The following is an 18,331-nucleotide window of genomic DNA, read 5'->3' as shown; positions in this document are numbered from 1 at the left end:
CCCTGGGATTTGTAGTATGGAGTGTTGATATGATTTGGGTTTCTGCCAGGTACTTGTGACCTGGCTTGGCCACTGTTTTTGGAAAACAGGATATTGGGCTAGATGGACCATTGGTCTGACCTATTATGGCTTCTCTTATGTTCATACAACCTCTAGGTCTTGGATAAGAAATGTCATATATACCAAACAAAAGTTTTAGCCTAGGGGTCCATCGTACTTTTCATAATAGAGAAACTTGTCTGCCCAGGGATGTCCAATAGGCTTGAATTAATGGAGAGTGCCAAAACAAGTGTCCAAATGTTGCTGCCTGTTGATAACATTTACCACAACAGTCAATATGGCTAAACGCCTTTATATGTATGAGAAGGGGAAATATAAAGTCGCATCACAATTTTGTATTACATTTACCAATGTGTAACATTTTTAGTAGTAGCTTTGCAAGTCCTAAGGCTCTTTAAAATATACTCAGGCAATATTTGAATACCCAAATCCGTTGTCCAACACTGAACCAGTGGGGCGAAATCATAGTCTGGAAGTAACTCCAACAGAGTATTATGGTGACATCTCAGAGACCCCCTTTGTTGAGCCTCTAAACTGTAAGTTTCTGTTAGAAGTTCATGTGCAGCTGTTGTAAGTACAAAAGTAGGAATTGTGGCCACAAAGAGAAAACATCTCTAGTGTCCAAGCCATAGTCAGTACATAAAGTAGGGTAAGGGTGCAGAGCCCCATCATCAGTTACAACGTGGAAAAAGGAAGGAAAGACCCTGGGCATTCTAATGTTGAAAGTGAGCTATAGACATGCCTGGCAAAAAAGTACCATTTCCCTGAATAGGCAATAGTGAAGGCATCCTGAATGGTAATTTAAGAGCTTTACTAACCCATTGACAAGTAGTACATAGAGGACAGTAAATGGAATATATAGTCCAAAAAAGCCCCAGGGCAGCACCATGGGCATGCAGCACATAGCTAAATGAAATGGGCGACTAAAAAAAAGTTTCTAATGAGGTAAACGAAAAATGAGAGACGCCCCGAAACCAGTCATTTATGTGCCACAGGCCATTGAAAAAAAGATGGACAGTAATCCCAGACCTCCTCTTTCTCTGAGTAAGAGAAAGAGGAGGTCTGGGATTACTGTCCATCTTTTTTCATTATGCAACAGGATGCACTTGTTTCTCGAACTTCCCTGGGGCGAGGCTGGGCGCCTGGGGGAATTCATTATAGCACACTGCATAAGCTCTCTGTCAGGCCCAATTTACCTCCATGGCTGCTAAATAGGGCTTAAGAGTGATGTCTTTGAATGTTTCAGGCATATCAAAATATTGACTCCATTGATACCAGGCCGATATTATTTGTTTACAGGAAACTAAATTGAATGATGCTGAATACCAGAAACTGAATAGAGCAGTGGTTCCCAAACCTGGTCCTGGAGGCACCCCAGCCAGTCAGGTTTTCAGAATATCCACAATTAATATTTATGAGATTGATTTGCATGCAGTGGAATATTCATTGTGACTGGCTAGGGTGCCTCCAGGACTAGGTTTGGGAATCACTAGAATAGAGGTTGGGTGGGAGGGGTATATTATTCCTCCTCTCCACGACGCAAAGCAAGAGTGGTGGTTTTTATTAGGAAATTGCTGATATGCGAGGTTACGCCTATTCTACACAATGATTTTGGTCAATATCTTATGCTGCAGATTGAACTCCCTGGATGCACATTCAATTGTTTGACAGTCTATGCACGTAACCAATACAAACACACCTTTTTTCAGAGTCTGGTTCAGAAGGGCCTTCGAGACCCTGTTGTGCCTCTGTTATTAATGGAAGATTTTAGCCAGGTCATGGACCCAGCGGTAGACCGCTCCGCTCCCACTAAGAGTGTGTGGGTGGGGTGTGGACTGTGGCCTGCCCTACCTGTGCACCTCCTTGGGTTTAGTGGATGTTTGGAGGGTGTTTCAGCCAACAGAACGGGACTATATGCATATTTCCAGGGCACATGGCACACTGCCTTGCATACAAGTACATAAGTATTACCATACTGGGACAAACCGAAGGTCCATCAAGCCCAGCATACTGTTTCCAACAGTGGCCAAACTAGGTTACAAGTACCTGGCAAGATCCCAAAACAGTACAATACATTTTAAGCTGCCTATCCTAGAAATAAGCAGTAGATTTTCCCCAAGTCCATTTTACTAATGGTCTATGGAATTTTCCTTTAGGAAGCCATCCAAACCTTTTTTAAACCCCACTAAGCTACCTGCTTCACACTCTCGATGTCACCATGCAAATAAGATGGAGATTGGCCCCATACCGATCACTGACCATGCCATGCTTTTGGTGGACTTAGATTGGTGGACAGACCTCTGGGGTTCATCCTGTCACTTTCCCGCTTATCTTTTTGAGGATACTCAGAAATATTTAAACGAAAAATGGGACACATACATAGGGTTTAATGACCACTCATGGACAATCCTGTTCTTTTTTTGTGAAACCTCGAAAGCAGTGCTGCGGGGCGATATTACATCATATGTAGCCCATAGAAAATGTAGGTTAGCCTAGGGAATAATACGCTATGGTTAAACGTACTTATATACGCTGTCCCACCTCAACAGCTCGGGAGGCCTTGACGGCTACTCTGACCACCCTTAATAATCTTATCCATGAATGCACAAAGAAAATGCTATTTTATAGGAAGTTCCAATACTATTAATATGACAACTGGGCAGGCAAACTCTTGGCCAATATTACCAAATGCTGGATAGGTTCCAGAAATATTCCAGGTCTTACTGATCGCTGTGGTACTTTCCAACATGATGCCGGAGCTATTGCAAATATTTTTTACCAACATTTTTCCACCTTTTATGCTTCTTGACCCCATGAACTTGGTCCAGACTTACTCGATTATTTGCATGATGCGGGCATGCCTCAACTGTTTCAGAGTGATCGAGATACTCTTACTACACCCCTTACTGCTAAGGAACTCCAAAAGGCAATTAGAACAACCAGAACCAGGACTGCCCCAGGACCCGATGATTTCTTCCCAGAGTATCAAATTGTTAAAGGTGGAACTTTGCGGCCCCCTATTGGCTTTTTACAATAATGCTATAGAGAATGGAGGCTTTTCCCACAGAGCTAATGAGGTATTGATAACATTAATACCAAACCCTGGTAAGCTGAACTCCAATCCTACTTGCATATCAATGTGGATATTAAATACTGGCTCGCATTTTAGTGGAACGATTGTCAGCTCTTCTTCTTACACTGATCAGCGACTTTCAGATGGTGTTTGTTTGGGATCGCCAATCAGTACTCAATCTCCAGAAAGTCTTGATGGCCATGGCTCATGCAACAATCTACTCAGACTCCTAGCATGCTAGTCTTGATGTGGAAAAAGCCTTTGACCAGGTAGATTGGCCACACTGCATTATGTTGGGATAGAAGGGTGGTTTTATCAGGCAGTTAGTTAGCAATTAGTCCTGGTCAATGGTGCTAAAACTGATTTTTTTTCTTACTGAACAGGGCACACACCAGGGTTTCCCCATTTCCCCACTTTTTTCATTTTATATCTAGAGCCCTTCCTACACATGATACGAGAAAATGAAATCGTGGGTGTCCAGATAGACACCCAGGAAGTGCGGGTCTTGGCATTCGCAGATGATATCCTGCTGGCACTGTCTAATCCTCAGGTCTCCCTACAACGGCGTCCGAGTCTAGTGGACGAGTTTCATTTTTACTCAGGTTTCATGCTTGAGTTCTTTGAGTACCCTTAGATGTATGCCATCCGGTCCAGGTGATTTACTCATGAAAGATCCTGTTGTTTTATTGTTATGTATGAATTTCTTGCTCTGAGTTCCTTATTTACTCTTTTTTAAAATTTTTACCTGTTTTATTTTGTGAACTTGCCTATAAGAAAAGGCAATACATCAAGTATTACTAAATATTTAAACATTGATTAGTCCTAAGTTCAAGGCCTCCTGCTTTTTTTTAATATGATCAGAAAATACTTGGAGTAAAATCTTTGCTCTGTTTCTCTTAATTGAATGGGTTTAAGAGATTTGACCGCATTGATCTCTAAGAGGGAAGAAGGAGAGCTGATGGTTAGTTTGAGTAAAATACTCTTGGTGCAAAATTTGAAGGGATTTCAATCAGGCTAATTTTTGAGGTGTTGGTGTAAATGAAAAGGAAAAGTGTGAAGTGGACAACGGCTGTTCTGGGACAAACAAAACAAAAAAAACTTTCAAAGAGTTCAAAAAAAGAAGGTTTATTGGTGGTGATTGATGACTTGATTGACACAGCACTATGTTTCAGCAACAATGCCTGCTTCAGGAGACTTTCAAAAGATCTGTGCAATAGGTCTGTAGATTGAAATCATCCAGTGAATCACCATGGCAAAAGTAGGCAATGATCTTTAAAAAGACCTTTGTAAATCTCTTGAGAGGAAGGTAAAAGCAGAGCGCCGGAGCACCCTCACATGATTAATTGGATGATTTCAAAATCAAATGACTTGGACTTTGAAATATAGGCCCCAAGTAGGTTGGCCATCTATCAGAAGAAGGAAGCAGAGGGTGAACATGTAAAAGAAATATCATTTGAGAATGCTTGAAAAAGTTAACTAGGGATATTAAAGGGGCAAGGGAAGAGGTTTGCATGCAACAAAACACAAAATGTGTTTTAAATTGTTGAAAGCCACTAAGTGAGACAGAGCAATGTGGCTCATCTTACTAAGGAGGTCCTGTGTGATAGTTCAAGATGGGAACTAGTGCATATGCACGGTAGGGTCTTTCAAAGGCTTTCTAGAAGTTTTCTGGCTGTAGAGATGCTTTTCTGTGTGGGCTTTGTTGGATGATGTCGGCCATCTGTGAGGATTTGCTATCCTGCTTGTCCTTATAGAAAAACATGTTGTGAGCTTAGAAGTAGTAGAAAAGAGAGGATATTGGCAAGGGCTTGTTGTCACATAGCTAGTGTTTTGCATAGTGATAACTGTGGGCCCTAGTTTTGTCGTAGGCCTCTTGTTGAGGCCTTATAGGGTAGAGAAATTGTTTATCTTTTGGGAATGTTATTCTTTGTTATAATGTCATAAGCTGTGGTTAATTCTATATTTCCTCTTCCTATAGATGTAGAGCGGCGGAAGAATCCAGTGTGTAATTTTGTCACCCCGTTAGAAGCAAGTGATTTGGATTATCACCGCAAGCCGGAGGTGAGGCTGTCATACCAAGGACCTTAACCAGAGCTTAAGAGTAAGATTGGGAGGTAGAGGTAGAGAGAGGGGAGAAAGAACAGCAGCAGCAGCAGCAGGGTTTCCATACACTCTGTAGTCAGTCACTACACAAGCAGTAAGTGTATCCCACAATGTTGCCTGTATAGTTAAAAATATATACTGCAGGCATAATCAGTTTATTTTTCAGCAGCAACGGGTAGGGGTGCCAGCTGTTCGCATTCAACCAGTGCTTTCCTAAAGCATGGCAATTTCCTTATGACTAGTGAAGGGCACAGATAGGTTTCATGTTCAGTAAAGGATATATATCAGAACTAGGTAACTTAACATGCCCTTCACCAGTGACAAAGTTGTCCATCCTTAATTCATGAAAAACTAAGTGTAGCTCTCTTAGGAACATAAAATATGACAGTAGACAAGGACCATTGAGCACATCCAATCTACCTAGCTCCCTCCTGTTGCAATGCCACAGGCTCCAGCTGGTTCCCAGTTCCCTGTTACCTCCTTTGTGAGGGATTCTCTTTGCTTACCTCATGTTTTGTGGAATTCTTTTACTGTTTTATTTCCACCACCCCCGTTGGGGGGGGGGGGGGTCATTTCATATATCCATCACACATCTGTGAAGATGTATTTTCATAGGCTATTCCTGAGTCTACCTGGTTGGAGTGTCATACTGTGACTTCTTGTTTGAGAGCATTCTTCCTCTGGAAAAGGTTTATTTCTTGTACCCATTCTGTATCTGTGAGGTATTTAGATGTCTTTCATATCCCCCCCGTCTCTCTTCCTCTAGGGTATACATAATTAGGTCCTTGTAGTCTCATTTCATTTGACTCTTAGTGCAGACCTTGCCTTCTCTGCATGATCTGGATACAATATTCTAGGTGAGATAGAGGCAGACTGATGAAGTTCATCTGATCCTGATGCCACGTTTAATGTTTACATTGTCTGATTTTTATTTTTGCATATTTGTGTTTGAATTAGGCAAAATGGTGCTACTTAATGTTAACTTAAGGCAACAGATCTCACCATCTTCTAGGAGTTTTATCACCATAAATACTGATGTTACTGCATTATTTTTGTCCTAGGTAATTGTTTCCCATTTCATTTGTAAAAGGACTTGTAACATCCTCTGCTAACTTTTAACCTGTACCACAGAGTTCAGTTTCGAGCAACCATCCTCTAAAATAATATTTACATAGAAAAATATACAGAATAGACCTCTAAATTTATTTTCTAATATATTTCTAATATATTTCCACTATTCATGATGTATTGTAAGCCACATTGAGCCTGCAAAGAGGTGGGGAAATGTGGGATACAAATGCAATAAATAAATTAATTAATAAAGGGGACACGAGGACATGCTGAGATTTTATGCAATCTTAAGCTATTTAGATTAGAAAAAGGAAGAGGGAAAGGGAGGTTCAACCACTACACAAACATGTCAATACTTACTTATTTATTTATTTATATTTTGCTCACACCTTTTTCAGTAGTAGCTCAAGGTGAGTTACATTCAGGTACTCTGGATATTTCTCTGTCCCAGGAGGGCTCACAATCTAAGTTTGTACCTGAGGCAATGGAGGGTTAAGTGACTTGCCCAAGATTACAGGGTGCAGCAGTGGGATTTGAACCGGCTACCTCTGGATTGCAAGACCAGTGCTTTAACCAGTAGGCCACTCCTCCACACTTGTGGTGTTTTTTTTTTTAATTAATATATTGCCTTTAATACATTGTATAACAAAGTAGTGAGCATCAATATAAAAATCAATTAAAATTTTATAGAAAGGAACAACAAAATTCTAATAGAATGATGTGGTAGCTGAGTTAGTCCACTTTTAAAGGTAATAGAAATAAAACCTATAAAATAAAATAATACCTTTTTTACTGGACTAAATACATTTTTGATTAGCTTTTGAAGGTAACCCTTCTTCTTCAGACCAGAAATGAGCAAATGTTGATAAATAGTATATATAAGTGAAACATCAAAGCATTCCAATGAGTCTCACAGAAAGAGGGTGGGGTGGGTAAGGTGAGAGACAGGGAGAGATGCATGGTGATAAGAGGGTGACAAATAGAACAAGAAAGAACCCAAACCAATCAAAATAAAATAATAGTAAAACAAATATAGTAACAGAGACATGGGTGATTTTTCACTTCAAAAACAAGCGACAGTACAGTAGGAGACTGTAAGATTTAGGGACTGTAGATTCTTTTACTCAGGATGAAATTTTGACCTCATTTACCAATGAAGACAATCATGGCTAGAGCATAAAACGTGAAAAGTTATGTAAGTAGATGTGTAAAGGTAGAATACTCGAAAAGACAAATTGAGGTGGTTGTACAGGAATTACCTGGAAGAATATCTTAGGCTTTTTCAAGTTGTTTGGGTGGATAGTCTGTGCACTGCAGTCTTCAAGCTTTGCCAAAGATTTTCTATTGGATTCGGGTCTGAGCTTTGACTGGGCCTCAAAGACATCTAGGAAAAGATGCTGATCTAGATATTTTAAGTCAATTGCCACAGAATTGTAGGCCACAAAATTGTTTTTTGTGTCTGTTACCTTTCTGTAGGTCACCACGTAGAGAAAGGTATCAGGCAGTCTGAACAATTGCAGTTGTTGGACTTACCAACTTTCAGCCGAAACCAACTTTTTCGGTAGTTTTCAGAGTAACCAATCTGTTGAAGTTAAGCTTATTCTTAGGCTCCATAGGTACAAATAGGCTCTGATGAATGTTAATGGATATTGTTCATATCTGTAAAAGTGGACCTGTTTTGCAGTCTTCACTTAGAACTCATGAAATATATAATTCTATAAACCCTGAATTTCTATTTAAATGGCTCAGGGTGCTCTGCTTAGGCAGCTTTTGGATTTAATTCATGCCTTTTCATTGTTTTCTCAAAATAAATTAAATTCAGATACTGTACGTATTTACTTGCTCTAGACTGTAAGTCCTCTGGGGGCTGGATTTACCAAGGTGTGCTACTGTGTATTTATTAGTAAATAGGGACCTGTTTTCACATTCTGGGATTGTGTGTATCTATTACAAAATACTACTACTACTACTTAACATTTCTAAAGCGCTACTAGGGTTACGCAGCGCTGTACAATTTAACATAGAGGGACGGTCCCTGCTCAAGGAGCTTACAATCTAAGAGACAAGTGAACGGACAGTCCGATAGGGGCGGTCAAATTGGGGCAGTCTGGGTTTAGTGAACGGAAGAGTTAGGTGCCGAATGCAGCATTGAAGAGGTGGGTTTTAAGCAAAGACTTGAAGATGGGCAGGAAGGGGGCTTGGCGTAAGGGCTCAGGAAGGTTGTTCCAAGCATAGGGTGAGGCGAGGCAGAATGAGCAGAGCCTAGAGTTGGCGGTGTTGGAGAAGGGTACAGGAGGGATTTGTCCTGTGAATGGAGGTTACGGGCGGGAACATAGGGGGAGATGAGGGAGGGGAGATGAGGGAGGAGAGGTAGTGAGGGGCAGCAGACTGAATGCATTTGTAGGTAAGAAGGAGAAGCTTGAATTGAATGCGGTATCTGATTGGAAGCCAGTGAAGTGACCTGAGGAGAGGGGTGATATGAGTATATCGGTTTTGGCGGAATATGAGACGTGCCGCAGAGTTCTGGACAGATTGAAGGGGGGATAGATGGCTAAGTGGGAGGCCAGTGAGGAGTAAGTTGCAGTAGTCAAGGCGAGAGGTAATGAGAGCATGGACGAGAGTTCGGGTGGTGTGTTCAGAGAGGAAAGGGCGAATTTTGCTGATGTTGAAGAGGAAGAAGCGGCAGGTCTTGGCCGTCTGCTGGATATGCGCAGAGAAGGAGAGGGAGGAGTCAAAGATGACTCCGAGGTTGCGGGCAGATGAGACGGGGAGGATGAGGGTGTTATCAACTGAGATAGAAAGTGGAGGAAGAGGAGACGTGGGTTTTGGTGGAAAGACGATGAGCTCGGTCTTGGACATGTTCAGTTTCAGGTGGCGGTTGGACATCCATGCAGCAATGTCGGATAGGCAGGCTGATACCTTTGCCTGGATCTCTGCGGTGATGTCTGGTGTGGACAGATATAGCTGGGTATCATCAGCATAGAGATGATACTGGAAACTATGAGATGAGATCAGGGCGCCCAGGGAAGAGGTGTAGATTGAGAAGAGAAGGGGTCCAAGGACCGATCCCTGGGGAACACCAACAGATAGGGGGATAGGGGTGGAGGAAGATCCATGAGAGTGAACTCTGAAGGTGCGGTGGGAGAGATAGGAGGAGAACCAGGAGAGGACAGAGCCCTGGAACCCAAATGAGGACAGTGTCGCAAGAAGTAAGTCATGATTCAGTGTCAAAAGCGGCGGATAGATCAAGGAGGATGAGGATGGAGTAGTGGCCTCTGGATTTGGCAAGGAACAGGTCATTACAGACTTTAGAGAGTGCTGTTTCTGTTGAGTGAAGAAGGCGGAAACCGGATTGAAGTGGATCGAGGATGGTATGAGAGGAGAGAAAATCAAGGCAGCGACTGTGAATGGCACGCTCAAATATTTTGGAGAGGAAGGGTAGGAGGGAGATGGGGCGGTAATTGGAGGGACAGGTAGGGTCAAGTGATGGTTTTTTGAGGAGAGGTGTGACTACGGGTGCTTGAAGGTGTCGGGGACAGTTGCAGTGGAGAGAGAGAGGTTGAGGATATGACAGATGGAGGGGGTGACAGTATGAGGGATGATGTTAAGTAAGTTGGTGGGGATGGGATCAGAGGAGCAGGTGGTGGATTTCGATGAGGAAGGAAGGCGAGCGGTTTCCTCCTCAGTGATGACAGGAAAGGAGGAGAAAGAGGCCTGGGTTGGTTGGGTGAGGGAGAGGGTTGCAGGGTGAAGAAGAGATGGCTTGGTAGTGAACTCAAGGTTGATCTTTTGCACCTTGTCACGGAAGTAATTAGCCAGTGATTGAGGAGAGAGCGAGGGTGGGGTGGGAGCGGAGGGCACTTTGAGGAGGGACTTAAAGGTGGAGAAGTGACGACGGGGGTTGGAGCTGAGAGAATTGGTCAATTGGGTGTAGTAGTCCTGTTTGGCAAGGAAAAGGGAGGAGTGGAAGGAGGATAACATGAATTTGTAGTGAAGGAAATCCGAATGGGTGCGGGATTTCCTCCAGAGGCGCTCCGCAGATCGGGTGCAGGAGCGAAGGTGACGGATGCAAGGGGTCAGCCAGGGCTGGGGATTAGTACGCTTTGTGGGACGGGAGGTGGAAGGTGCGAGGGTGTCCAGAGCAGAGGAGAGAGTGGCATTGTAAGTGGAGACAGCCTTGTCGACAGACTCGGAGGACATGATGGAGGGGAGGAGATTAGAAATATTAGAGGATAGGGTGGGAGGGTCGATAGCCTGGAGATTCCTGGAGGTAGTGGTTAAAGTTGGACGGGGCTGAGGTGGGGGGGGGTGAAGAAGTGTGAAGGTGATTAGGTGATGATTGGAGAGAGGAAGAGTTGAAACATGGAAATTGGAGGGAGAGCTGGAAGAGGAGAGGACGAGGTCAAGACAATGACCGTCTCGGTGAGTAGGGGTGGTGGAGCAAAGCTGGAGGTTGAAGGAGGATGTTAGAGTGAGGAACTGAGAAGAGTGAGGGTCGGACTGGTCATCAACGTGTATGTTAAAATCTCCGAGAATAAGGGACGGAGATGAGGGTTCAAGAAAGACGGAAAGCCAGACATCGAAGTCGGTGAGGAAGGAAGAGAGGGGTTTATTAGGGGGGCGGTAAATGACAGCCACTCTGAGTGGTAATGGGTGGAATAGTCGGATGCAGTGAGCTTCAAAGGATGAGAAGCAGTGAGACTGCGGTAGGAGGAGGGGTTGGAAACTACAGGAGGGCGAGAGAAGTAGCCCGACGCCTCCACCGCGGCCAGCTGGGCGGGGAGTGTGGGAGAAGAGATAACCTCCATGACAAAGGGCCGCAACTGAGGCAGAGTCGTCAGGGGAGAGCCAGGTTTCAGTTAGGGCGAGCAGTTGAAGGGAATGAGAGATGAAGAGAATGTACTGTATGTAGCATTGTACTGGATATGCTAACCAGGCAGATTTCAAGTGTGCCTTTTTAAAACTGTAAATCACTGTGATGCCTGGTGGAGAAAAGTGGCTATATCCAGAAATACAATGGATGCATTAAAGTAGGAGTTTGTTTCACTGATTCACACAATATACTTTACACTTTCAGCATGAAAAAAATTACAGAAGTATTAAAAAAAAAAAAAGAAGAAGCCTAAAAGCCCTCATTGCAAGTCTTCACACTCCTTGACTCTGTACTAAGTGGAATCCCCTTTTGCCACAGTAATAGCCATAAGTCATTTAGGATAAGTTCCAACTTTCCACTGTAGGATGGTGTGGAATTTACCCATTCTTCCTGGAAGAATTTCTATTGGATTCAGGTCTGAACTTTGACTGGCCATGAAGACATCCACTTTCTTCTTGTGAAACCTCTCCATTGTTGCTTTGCTTGGTGCTTAGGATCATTGCCACAGCTTCTCTTCAGTCCCAAGCCTATCGCAGTCTGGAACAGGCTTTCTTTCGGGATCTGCCTATACTTTACAAAATCTATCTTTCCTTTGATCTTCACAAGCCTCTCTGTTCCTGCTGCTGCAAAGCATCCCTGTGACATAATTTCGCTGCCACCATGCTTTGCTATAGAGGTAGTGTTGACTGGAAGATGTACTGTTTTTTTTTATACCACACACATCACTTAATCTTAAGACCAGTCTGGCCTATTTTCAAACTCAGTATGTCGTTTCACCAGGTTTTCCCCCTTTCTAAGTTTCATCCCATTCCATTATGTTTTTGGAGAATTATTTTTCTCCAGACACACATTCTTGACCCCTTTTGTATAATACTTTCCAATTTCAATTGGATTGGAAATCATAAAAAGGATTGTTGCTTGTCCTGCAGATATACTAGGGCACATGGGCCACAGTAACAATGGATTATGTTATAAGGTTTGAGTTACCTTGGGAGGAGGGAGGGGAGGGTGGGGGTTGAATTTTGTAAATTGCTTATATCTGATGTTATATGTAAAAGCTGTTATGGAAAACATATATCGTCTGTATTGTGAAATGTTAAAACAATAAATATATTTGGGAAAAAAAAAAAAGGATTGTTGCTTGTTTGTAACAGATGTTTTCCATAGACAGCAGGATTGATCAGTCTTCGAGTCCTTCCCACTCCCATATAGTTGCCTAAATTCTTAAGCTTCGGAATTAGCTGAGGAACTGAGAAGACCGCTGCATGTTCAGAATTTTGCACTAAGATCTGAGCTCTGTCCTGGCATGTGTGATATCTGCTCCTTTTCTACGCCTGATCAATTCTTCTGTCCATATAGAAAACTTCTGTTACGGGTAAGAAACAATGCTTTCTCTTTTCATGTTGAAAGTGCAGAGTGTGATGTGTAAATCAGTAAACTAAACTTCTGCTTTAATGCGTTTTGAATAATATTTTTTAGACTACAGAATGTGAAAAATGTGTAAGGGCATGAAGACTTTTTCAAGGCATTGTATGTTGCTCATTCCCCTGTTGCCAGCTGTTCACTGGGACTGGTGGGTATCATTGTTCTGGGTGACGTGAGGCTGGCAAATGCCTTGATAGGAGGGGATAGCAGGACTGGTAATTGTAATCTGTGGTGGAGATGTGTCAAGATATAAAGGAACAATGAGATACTTGGCTTCCTGGACTGAAACGTGTAGATTTTATTTTATTCAAAAAATGTATAACCCGTACCATCTTCTATTCTGGTGCAGTTGCACCTGTGCTTCCTTCTTCCCTCCATCCCCTTCTCTTTGATTACATCTCCATGGTCATGGAGGGGAAATACTGGAAAAGACACATTGAGGTTGTTATACAGAAATATTATAAGCGGTGGACTTATTCAAAATCGTGGGTCCACTCTTTCTTCTTTTGCATCTGTTTTACTTGCCTCCCTCTAGAATATGTTTTCATCTTCTCTATGCATCTCAGACTGACCCTTCACTGGTGACAGAATATCTTTTCCTTGTAGTAGGACCTATTGCAGGTGTTAAGTTACTAGTTCTAATGTACTCATTGCTTGTTTCTATTCATGACCGACATAGATAAGTTTGTAAAAATTCCAAATCTGGAAAATTTTCACACACATTTCAGTTCAGTCAGCAGCAGAGAAAATTGAAAATACTTTGTCATGCAAAAGCATCTGTGTGTAACCCCTGATCTGCTAGCTTTCATCTTTAGTTTTTCAAGGCTAACCAGCCTCTAATATGAACCAAATATTGTGGAGTTTTGGGAGCATTTTTCATTCCATCCACAATGTTGTACAGGAAGACCTGTGATCAAATGAGGTGTTTATATGAGTAGTTCCCAAGCTTGTTCTGGGGGATCCCCAGGATTTCACATATTGCAAATCTACTACTTACAAATTTATCTCATTTGTATCCTGAAGACTGGCTAGGGATCCCACAGGACAGGTTTGTTTTGGGATCTACTGGTTTACACCACCGCAACAGGTAGTAGTTCGGTGCCAGCTCTTGGGTTCTATGGTCCTTATCTGCTGTCCTATCTACTGTGTCTTAAAAAACTATAAGTAGAGCGGTGTGGTAGCCATGTTAGTCCACTCTTAAAGGTTATCAATAGAAATCAAACAAAATAAAACATGGAAAAGAAAATAAGATGATACCTTTTTTATTAGACATAACTTAATACATTTCTTGATTAGCTTTCGAAGGTTGCCCTTCTTCGTCAGATCGGAAATAAGCAAATACTATCAACTAACACATTTGCTTATTTCCGATCTGACGAAGAAGGGCAACCTTCGAAAGCTAATCAAGAAATGTATTAAGTTATGTCCAATAAAAAAGGTATCATCTTATTTTCTTTTCCATGTTTTATTTTGTTTGATTTCTATTGATAACCTTAAAAAACTATAAAATCATGAGTGTGTTTGAAGCAACTCTGACTAAATGCTAGGCATATAAGATTAAAATATTTTTTTTTCATAAATTACATTTGTATTAAAATTTTATTTTTGAACTTGGAATTTACATGCACAACATATCCAAAACTCTGATTATACATGTCTTCATCCCACTCCTTGTATAGTTTGTGACTGCCCTCCATAGTTACAAGAAACATCTATATCAAGTGATCAGAGGAAAAGCAACAGCAGTAAAGCTACACAAAAATCTCCTCCTCAGTTTGAAAGACCAGTGCCTGACATCAACACATTCAGTTTCTATTGCTGCAGAGAACTAAGTCCTTTGCTTTCCTTGCATTACAGATTCAGAGGAAGAAACATAAGCCCGTATCGTCATTCACCCAGGTACCTTTCAATCGTTCTCACCTTTTTCTACTGCCAGTATAGAGTTTCTATATTAGTGAAGGTATCCTCAATGGTAGTGTCTTGAAAGAAACTGCATGTGGTGAACATGATCACATGGGACTGCATGTGTGAGAGTGTGTAGGGAAAAGTGGAGGTCTGTGACTGTGCAGCAGGATTTCCCTTCCTTGTTTCCTAGGGCAATTTGTGTGATAAGAGGTCCAGTGTGTGTCCCTTGGTGTGGGTAGCTTGCATGTGAGGCCATTTGAGATCCCAGGATTGTAGGAAGTCTTTGCATTCCTGTGCGTTGGCGGAGTTGGGGTCTTCTAGGTGAAGGTTTATGTCACCTAGTATTAGTGTATTGGAGTTGTTTACACAAGTGTTTGAGATGAAGTCCGTGAAGATAGGCTGGCTTTCGTTCCAGTTACCAAGTGGTCTGTAAAACAGAACGCAGTTCAGATGATCGATCAGGGATTTGTTATGGATTCTGAATGAAGCAATTTCTAGTTGTGGTGTTATGGATTCGGCAATAGTTTTGGTGGCGAATTGGGTTTGGTAAATTAGTGCTATGCCTCCATCTCTCTTTTCCAAAACCCATGTTGATACTACGGAGCTGACTCGCACTGAGAAATCTTAGGTTCACTTATTGGTGCAGAGGTGTTTAGGCCAGAAGATATGGCTTTCTCCCAAGAGTATCAAGTGCAAGAGGAAAGAAAGTAATTTGGGAAGAACGTAAAAAATGGAGGGGAGGAATCTGGGGAGAGTTGTCTCCAAGGACTAGTTCTTGTAATTCGAGAATTAGATTTGGCAAGATTAGCATGCGGTGTTTTCCAGTGGATTTAGTCATGAAGTCACTTAATGTGAAAGGAGACAGAGATTTCAACATAACCGAATCAGAGGTGCACCCTGCAGTATGTGTAAGTAATTGTGCATGTCATATCAATCCCAAATCTATTAGATAGAGAGAAACCAGGGGAGGGGGAAACATCTATTTTTATTTTGTTTTACATTTTAGTCCTTAAGGCTTGAGGAGGAGGGGCATTGGGATTCCATTTTTTTTTCTTTCTTTTTTTCACACATTGCTGTTGCTAAGAAATTCCCAGCTGTGGCAATGCATGAAAAATTTCACTACAGGATGCAGATGAGCTGTGAACTATTTGCATTTTTATAACAAGTGGGAGCACTAAAATGTAATTTTTCTTTTATCTTTCACTACCCAGGGAATTATGCACTGAATATTATGCAAAATTTTACAAAACTTAGAGCAACTACATTTGCATATTAATATATATGTTGGATAGAATATTATAAATCCCTTCTGGAGGAGGGGGCTCAGTGCATGCCTTGCTGCAAAGATGAGAGGTGTAGGTGTATATGTGTATGTATGTGGCTGCAGTACCAAGGATCGCACTGTGTGTAATTAGGAGGAACAGATGCGTAGAAGCTTTGGGATTAATATTCAGCATGGTTTAAGTGGGCAGGAGAGGATCCTGCCCACTTAAACCATATTGAGTGAGCCAGCACCGATATTCAACGATAACTGGGCAGTGCTGCTGAATATCAGCTCAGACCACACAGTCAAAATGTGGGTAGTGCCGATATGGTCCGGCAGTGGAGTCATGGAGCAGCTGGCACTAGGCAGGCACGAGTCATATTTGGTGCTGTGATGCCCACATAGCTAAGCAGCTGGATAGGACTAAACAAACGGCTGTACTACTACTACTTAACATTTCTAAAGCGCTACTAGGGTTACGCAGCGCTGTACAATTTAAACGAGGAAGGACAGTCCCTGCTCAAAAGAGCCATGTATCATCTGGGTAGCTAATCCCATCCCCTCCCTTGCCTTTGTCTGATCACCCTACTCTGTTCCCACTTTTCCTCCACCTCAGTCCCAATCCCACCCCCCACCCCACCTCAGTCTCTAAGGTACCCCTGGGACTTACCCAGAGGTGATCCATGGTAGTCTGGTGGGACAGGGCAAGAGCTGTTGCCTTCCACTCCTGCCATTTCCAGTTCTAGGGTCAAAATGGAGGCACTGACCCTAGTGATAGTCTAGTCTCACAGAATAAGGGATCAGCTTTCCATATAAACTGTCCGACAGTGCTTTGCTCTTGCCCCCCCCCCCCCCCCCCCCATTCCTGTTGTACAGTGGGGAAAGTGGCCCTTATATGGAAGGCTGATCTAGCTGAATATCGGCCAGGACCCACATAAGGAGGTATGTAAAGTTCACAACCTGTGTGTTGGTGGCCCGACAGATCAAAGGCTGAATATCAGCTGGGACCCACACCATGAGCAGAGTTAAAATTTTTTTTTTTTTTTAAGAAGAAGTATTGTGAGAAGTAAATGGTATCATGGCAGACTTCCAGAACTCTTGTGTAGTAAGGCACACGCTGCACGGCTGAAAGGTGCAGTATTGAGGTGTGACCCCGACTTCAGAGCTCTCCTATTAACTCACCCCATCCAAGCACAGCAGCCTCGGCTGCCCTCAACCCTCTCTCTCTCCCACCATCTTAACAGCCTCAGCTGCCCACAATCCTCTCTCTACCCCACCATCTCAACAGCCTCAGCTGCCCACAACCCTCTCTCTACCCCACCATCTCAACAGCCTCAGCTGCCCTCAACCCTTTCTCTCCCCCATTAAGCCCTTGCCTCTTTTCTCATTGATCCCTCCCCTTCTCTCGTTCAGTGGCCACCTCTTCTTCATGAGAAACTGATTTCAACCTTACACTGTCATATATATTGTATATATACTAGTAGAAATGGCCATAATTAAATGAAGCAAAAGTACTGCCTGTTGCAGTGTGAAAACCAAGTGTCACATCCACTACCCTCCCCTTCCTGTATTAATGCTCTTCCCACATAAGGTACCTTGTGGGATCCTCAACCTATGCCCACCTAGTGTTTTGAACAGGGCACTGTTCTGTGGGGACTATATGTAAGTATGTGTGGGCATGATTTGTTGGGTGAAGGAAGTGTGAGAGCAGGAAATAGGTTGTGGAGGGATATAGGGGAAGCATGGCCAGTGGGGAGGGGGTGTGTGGGTATCAGTAGTCAGAGGGAAAGGTATAGCTCACTGTGTCTCCATTGTATGCTGTAGGATCTCTTGTGCTTTTGTTCCTCAATTTCATCCCTTATCTCTGACTCTCATTTTATTTACACTCCTTTCACCCTCACCCAATTCTCAGGATGCACCAAGCCGGTCTGATTTTCAAGATAATCGACACTGAATATACATGAGAGAAATTTGCACGTGCTATCTCCATTGTAGGCAAATTTATCTCATGCTTATTCGTTGTGGTTATCCTGAAAACCTGACTGGGTTGAGAACCTCTGTCCTCAACATTACCTCCCTCATCAGTTTCCCAGCCTCTTGTCTGTCCCAGCTGCTTCTTCACCGGTTGGCAGGCAGAACCTGGGCTCCTCATCTGCTGCACTGCTGATTCATATTTAGGTAGCTTTTTGGGCACCGCCCCTCCCCCTCTAGTCATGTCAGTCATCGCTCCCTTAAGGACTCATCTTTCTGCTGCAATGCTCAAAGCTACCAGTGCATTTTCATACTTTGCCCACTGTACAACAGGAGTAGGAGACGGAAGCAAAGCACCACTGGACAGCTTGCTACAGGTTTTTTTGTTTGCTTTGTGATGACCCACATGGGACCCTTGCAGTGTTCCCTAGCCAAACTGTATCTTCTTCATGGCTCCTTGCTAAGAGCAAAGCTTCAATAGAGATAAGGGAGGGAGAGGAACATGTTAAACCTGCTGCTGTGGTGTCTGAGTCTGACCAGAAACACACTCAGCAATATGCTTTAAAGCCAAACACAATGAGCCCTG

At 42.9% G+C, this 18,331-nt stretch overlaps 1 protein-coding gene across 1 annotated transcript in view; it reads left to right on the top strand.

Annotated features, from left to right (window-relative positions):
• Nucleotides 1-18,331, top strand: part of LOC115456575 (MLX-interacting protein-like) — a 141,744-nt gene that overhangs the window by 8,013 nt on the left and 115,400 nt on the right. Inside the window, exons 3-4 of the mRNA XM_030185753.1 lie at nucleotides 5,112-5,194; nucleotides 14,463-14,504. Of these exons, the coding sequence (XP_030041613.1) occupies nucleotides 5,112-5,194; nucleotides 14,463-14,504 (125 nt within the window). The remainder of the gene's footprint in view (nucleotides 1-5,111; nucleotides 5,195-14,462; nucleotides 14,505-18,331) is intronic.

This window comes from Microcaecilia unicolor, chromosome 1, assembly GCF_901765095.1.
Source record: "Microcaecilia unicolor chromosome 1, aMicUni1.1, whole genome shotgun sequence".
Lineage (NCBI taxonomy): Eukaryota > Metazoa > Chordata > Amphibia > Gymnophiona > Siphonopidae > Microcaecilia > Microcaecilia unicolor.
Note: the sequence above shows the minus strand (reverse complement) of the source record. Positions and strands in the feature narration are given on the sequence as shown.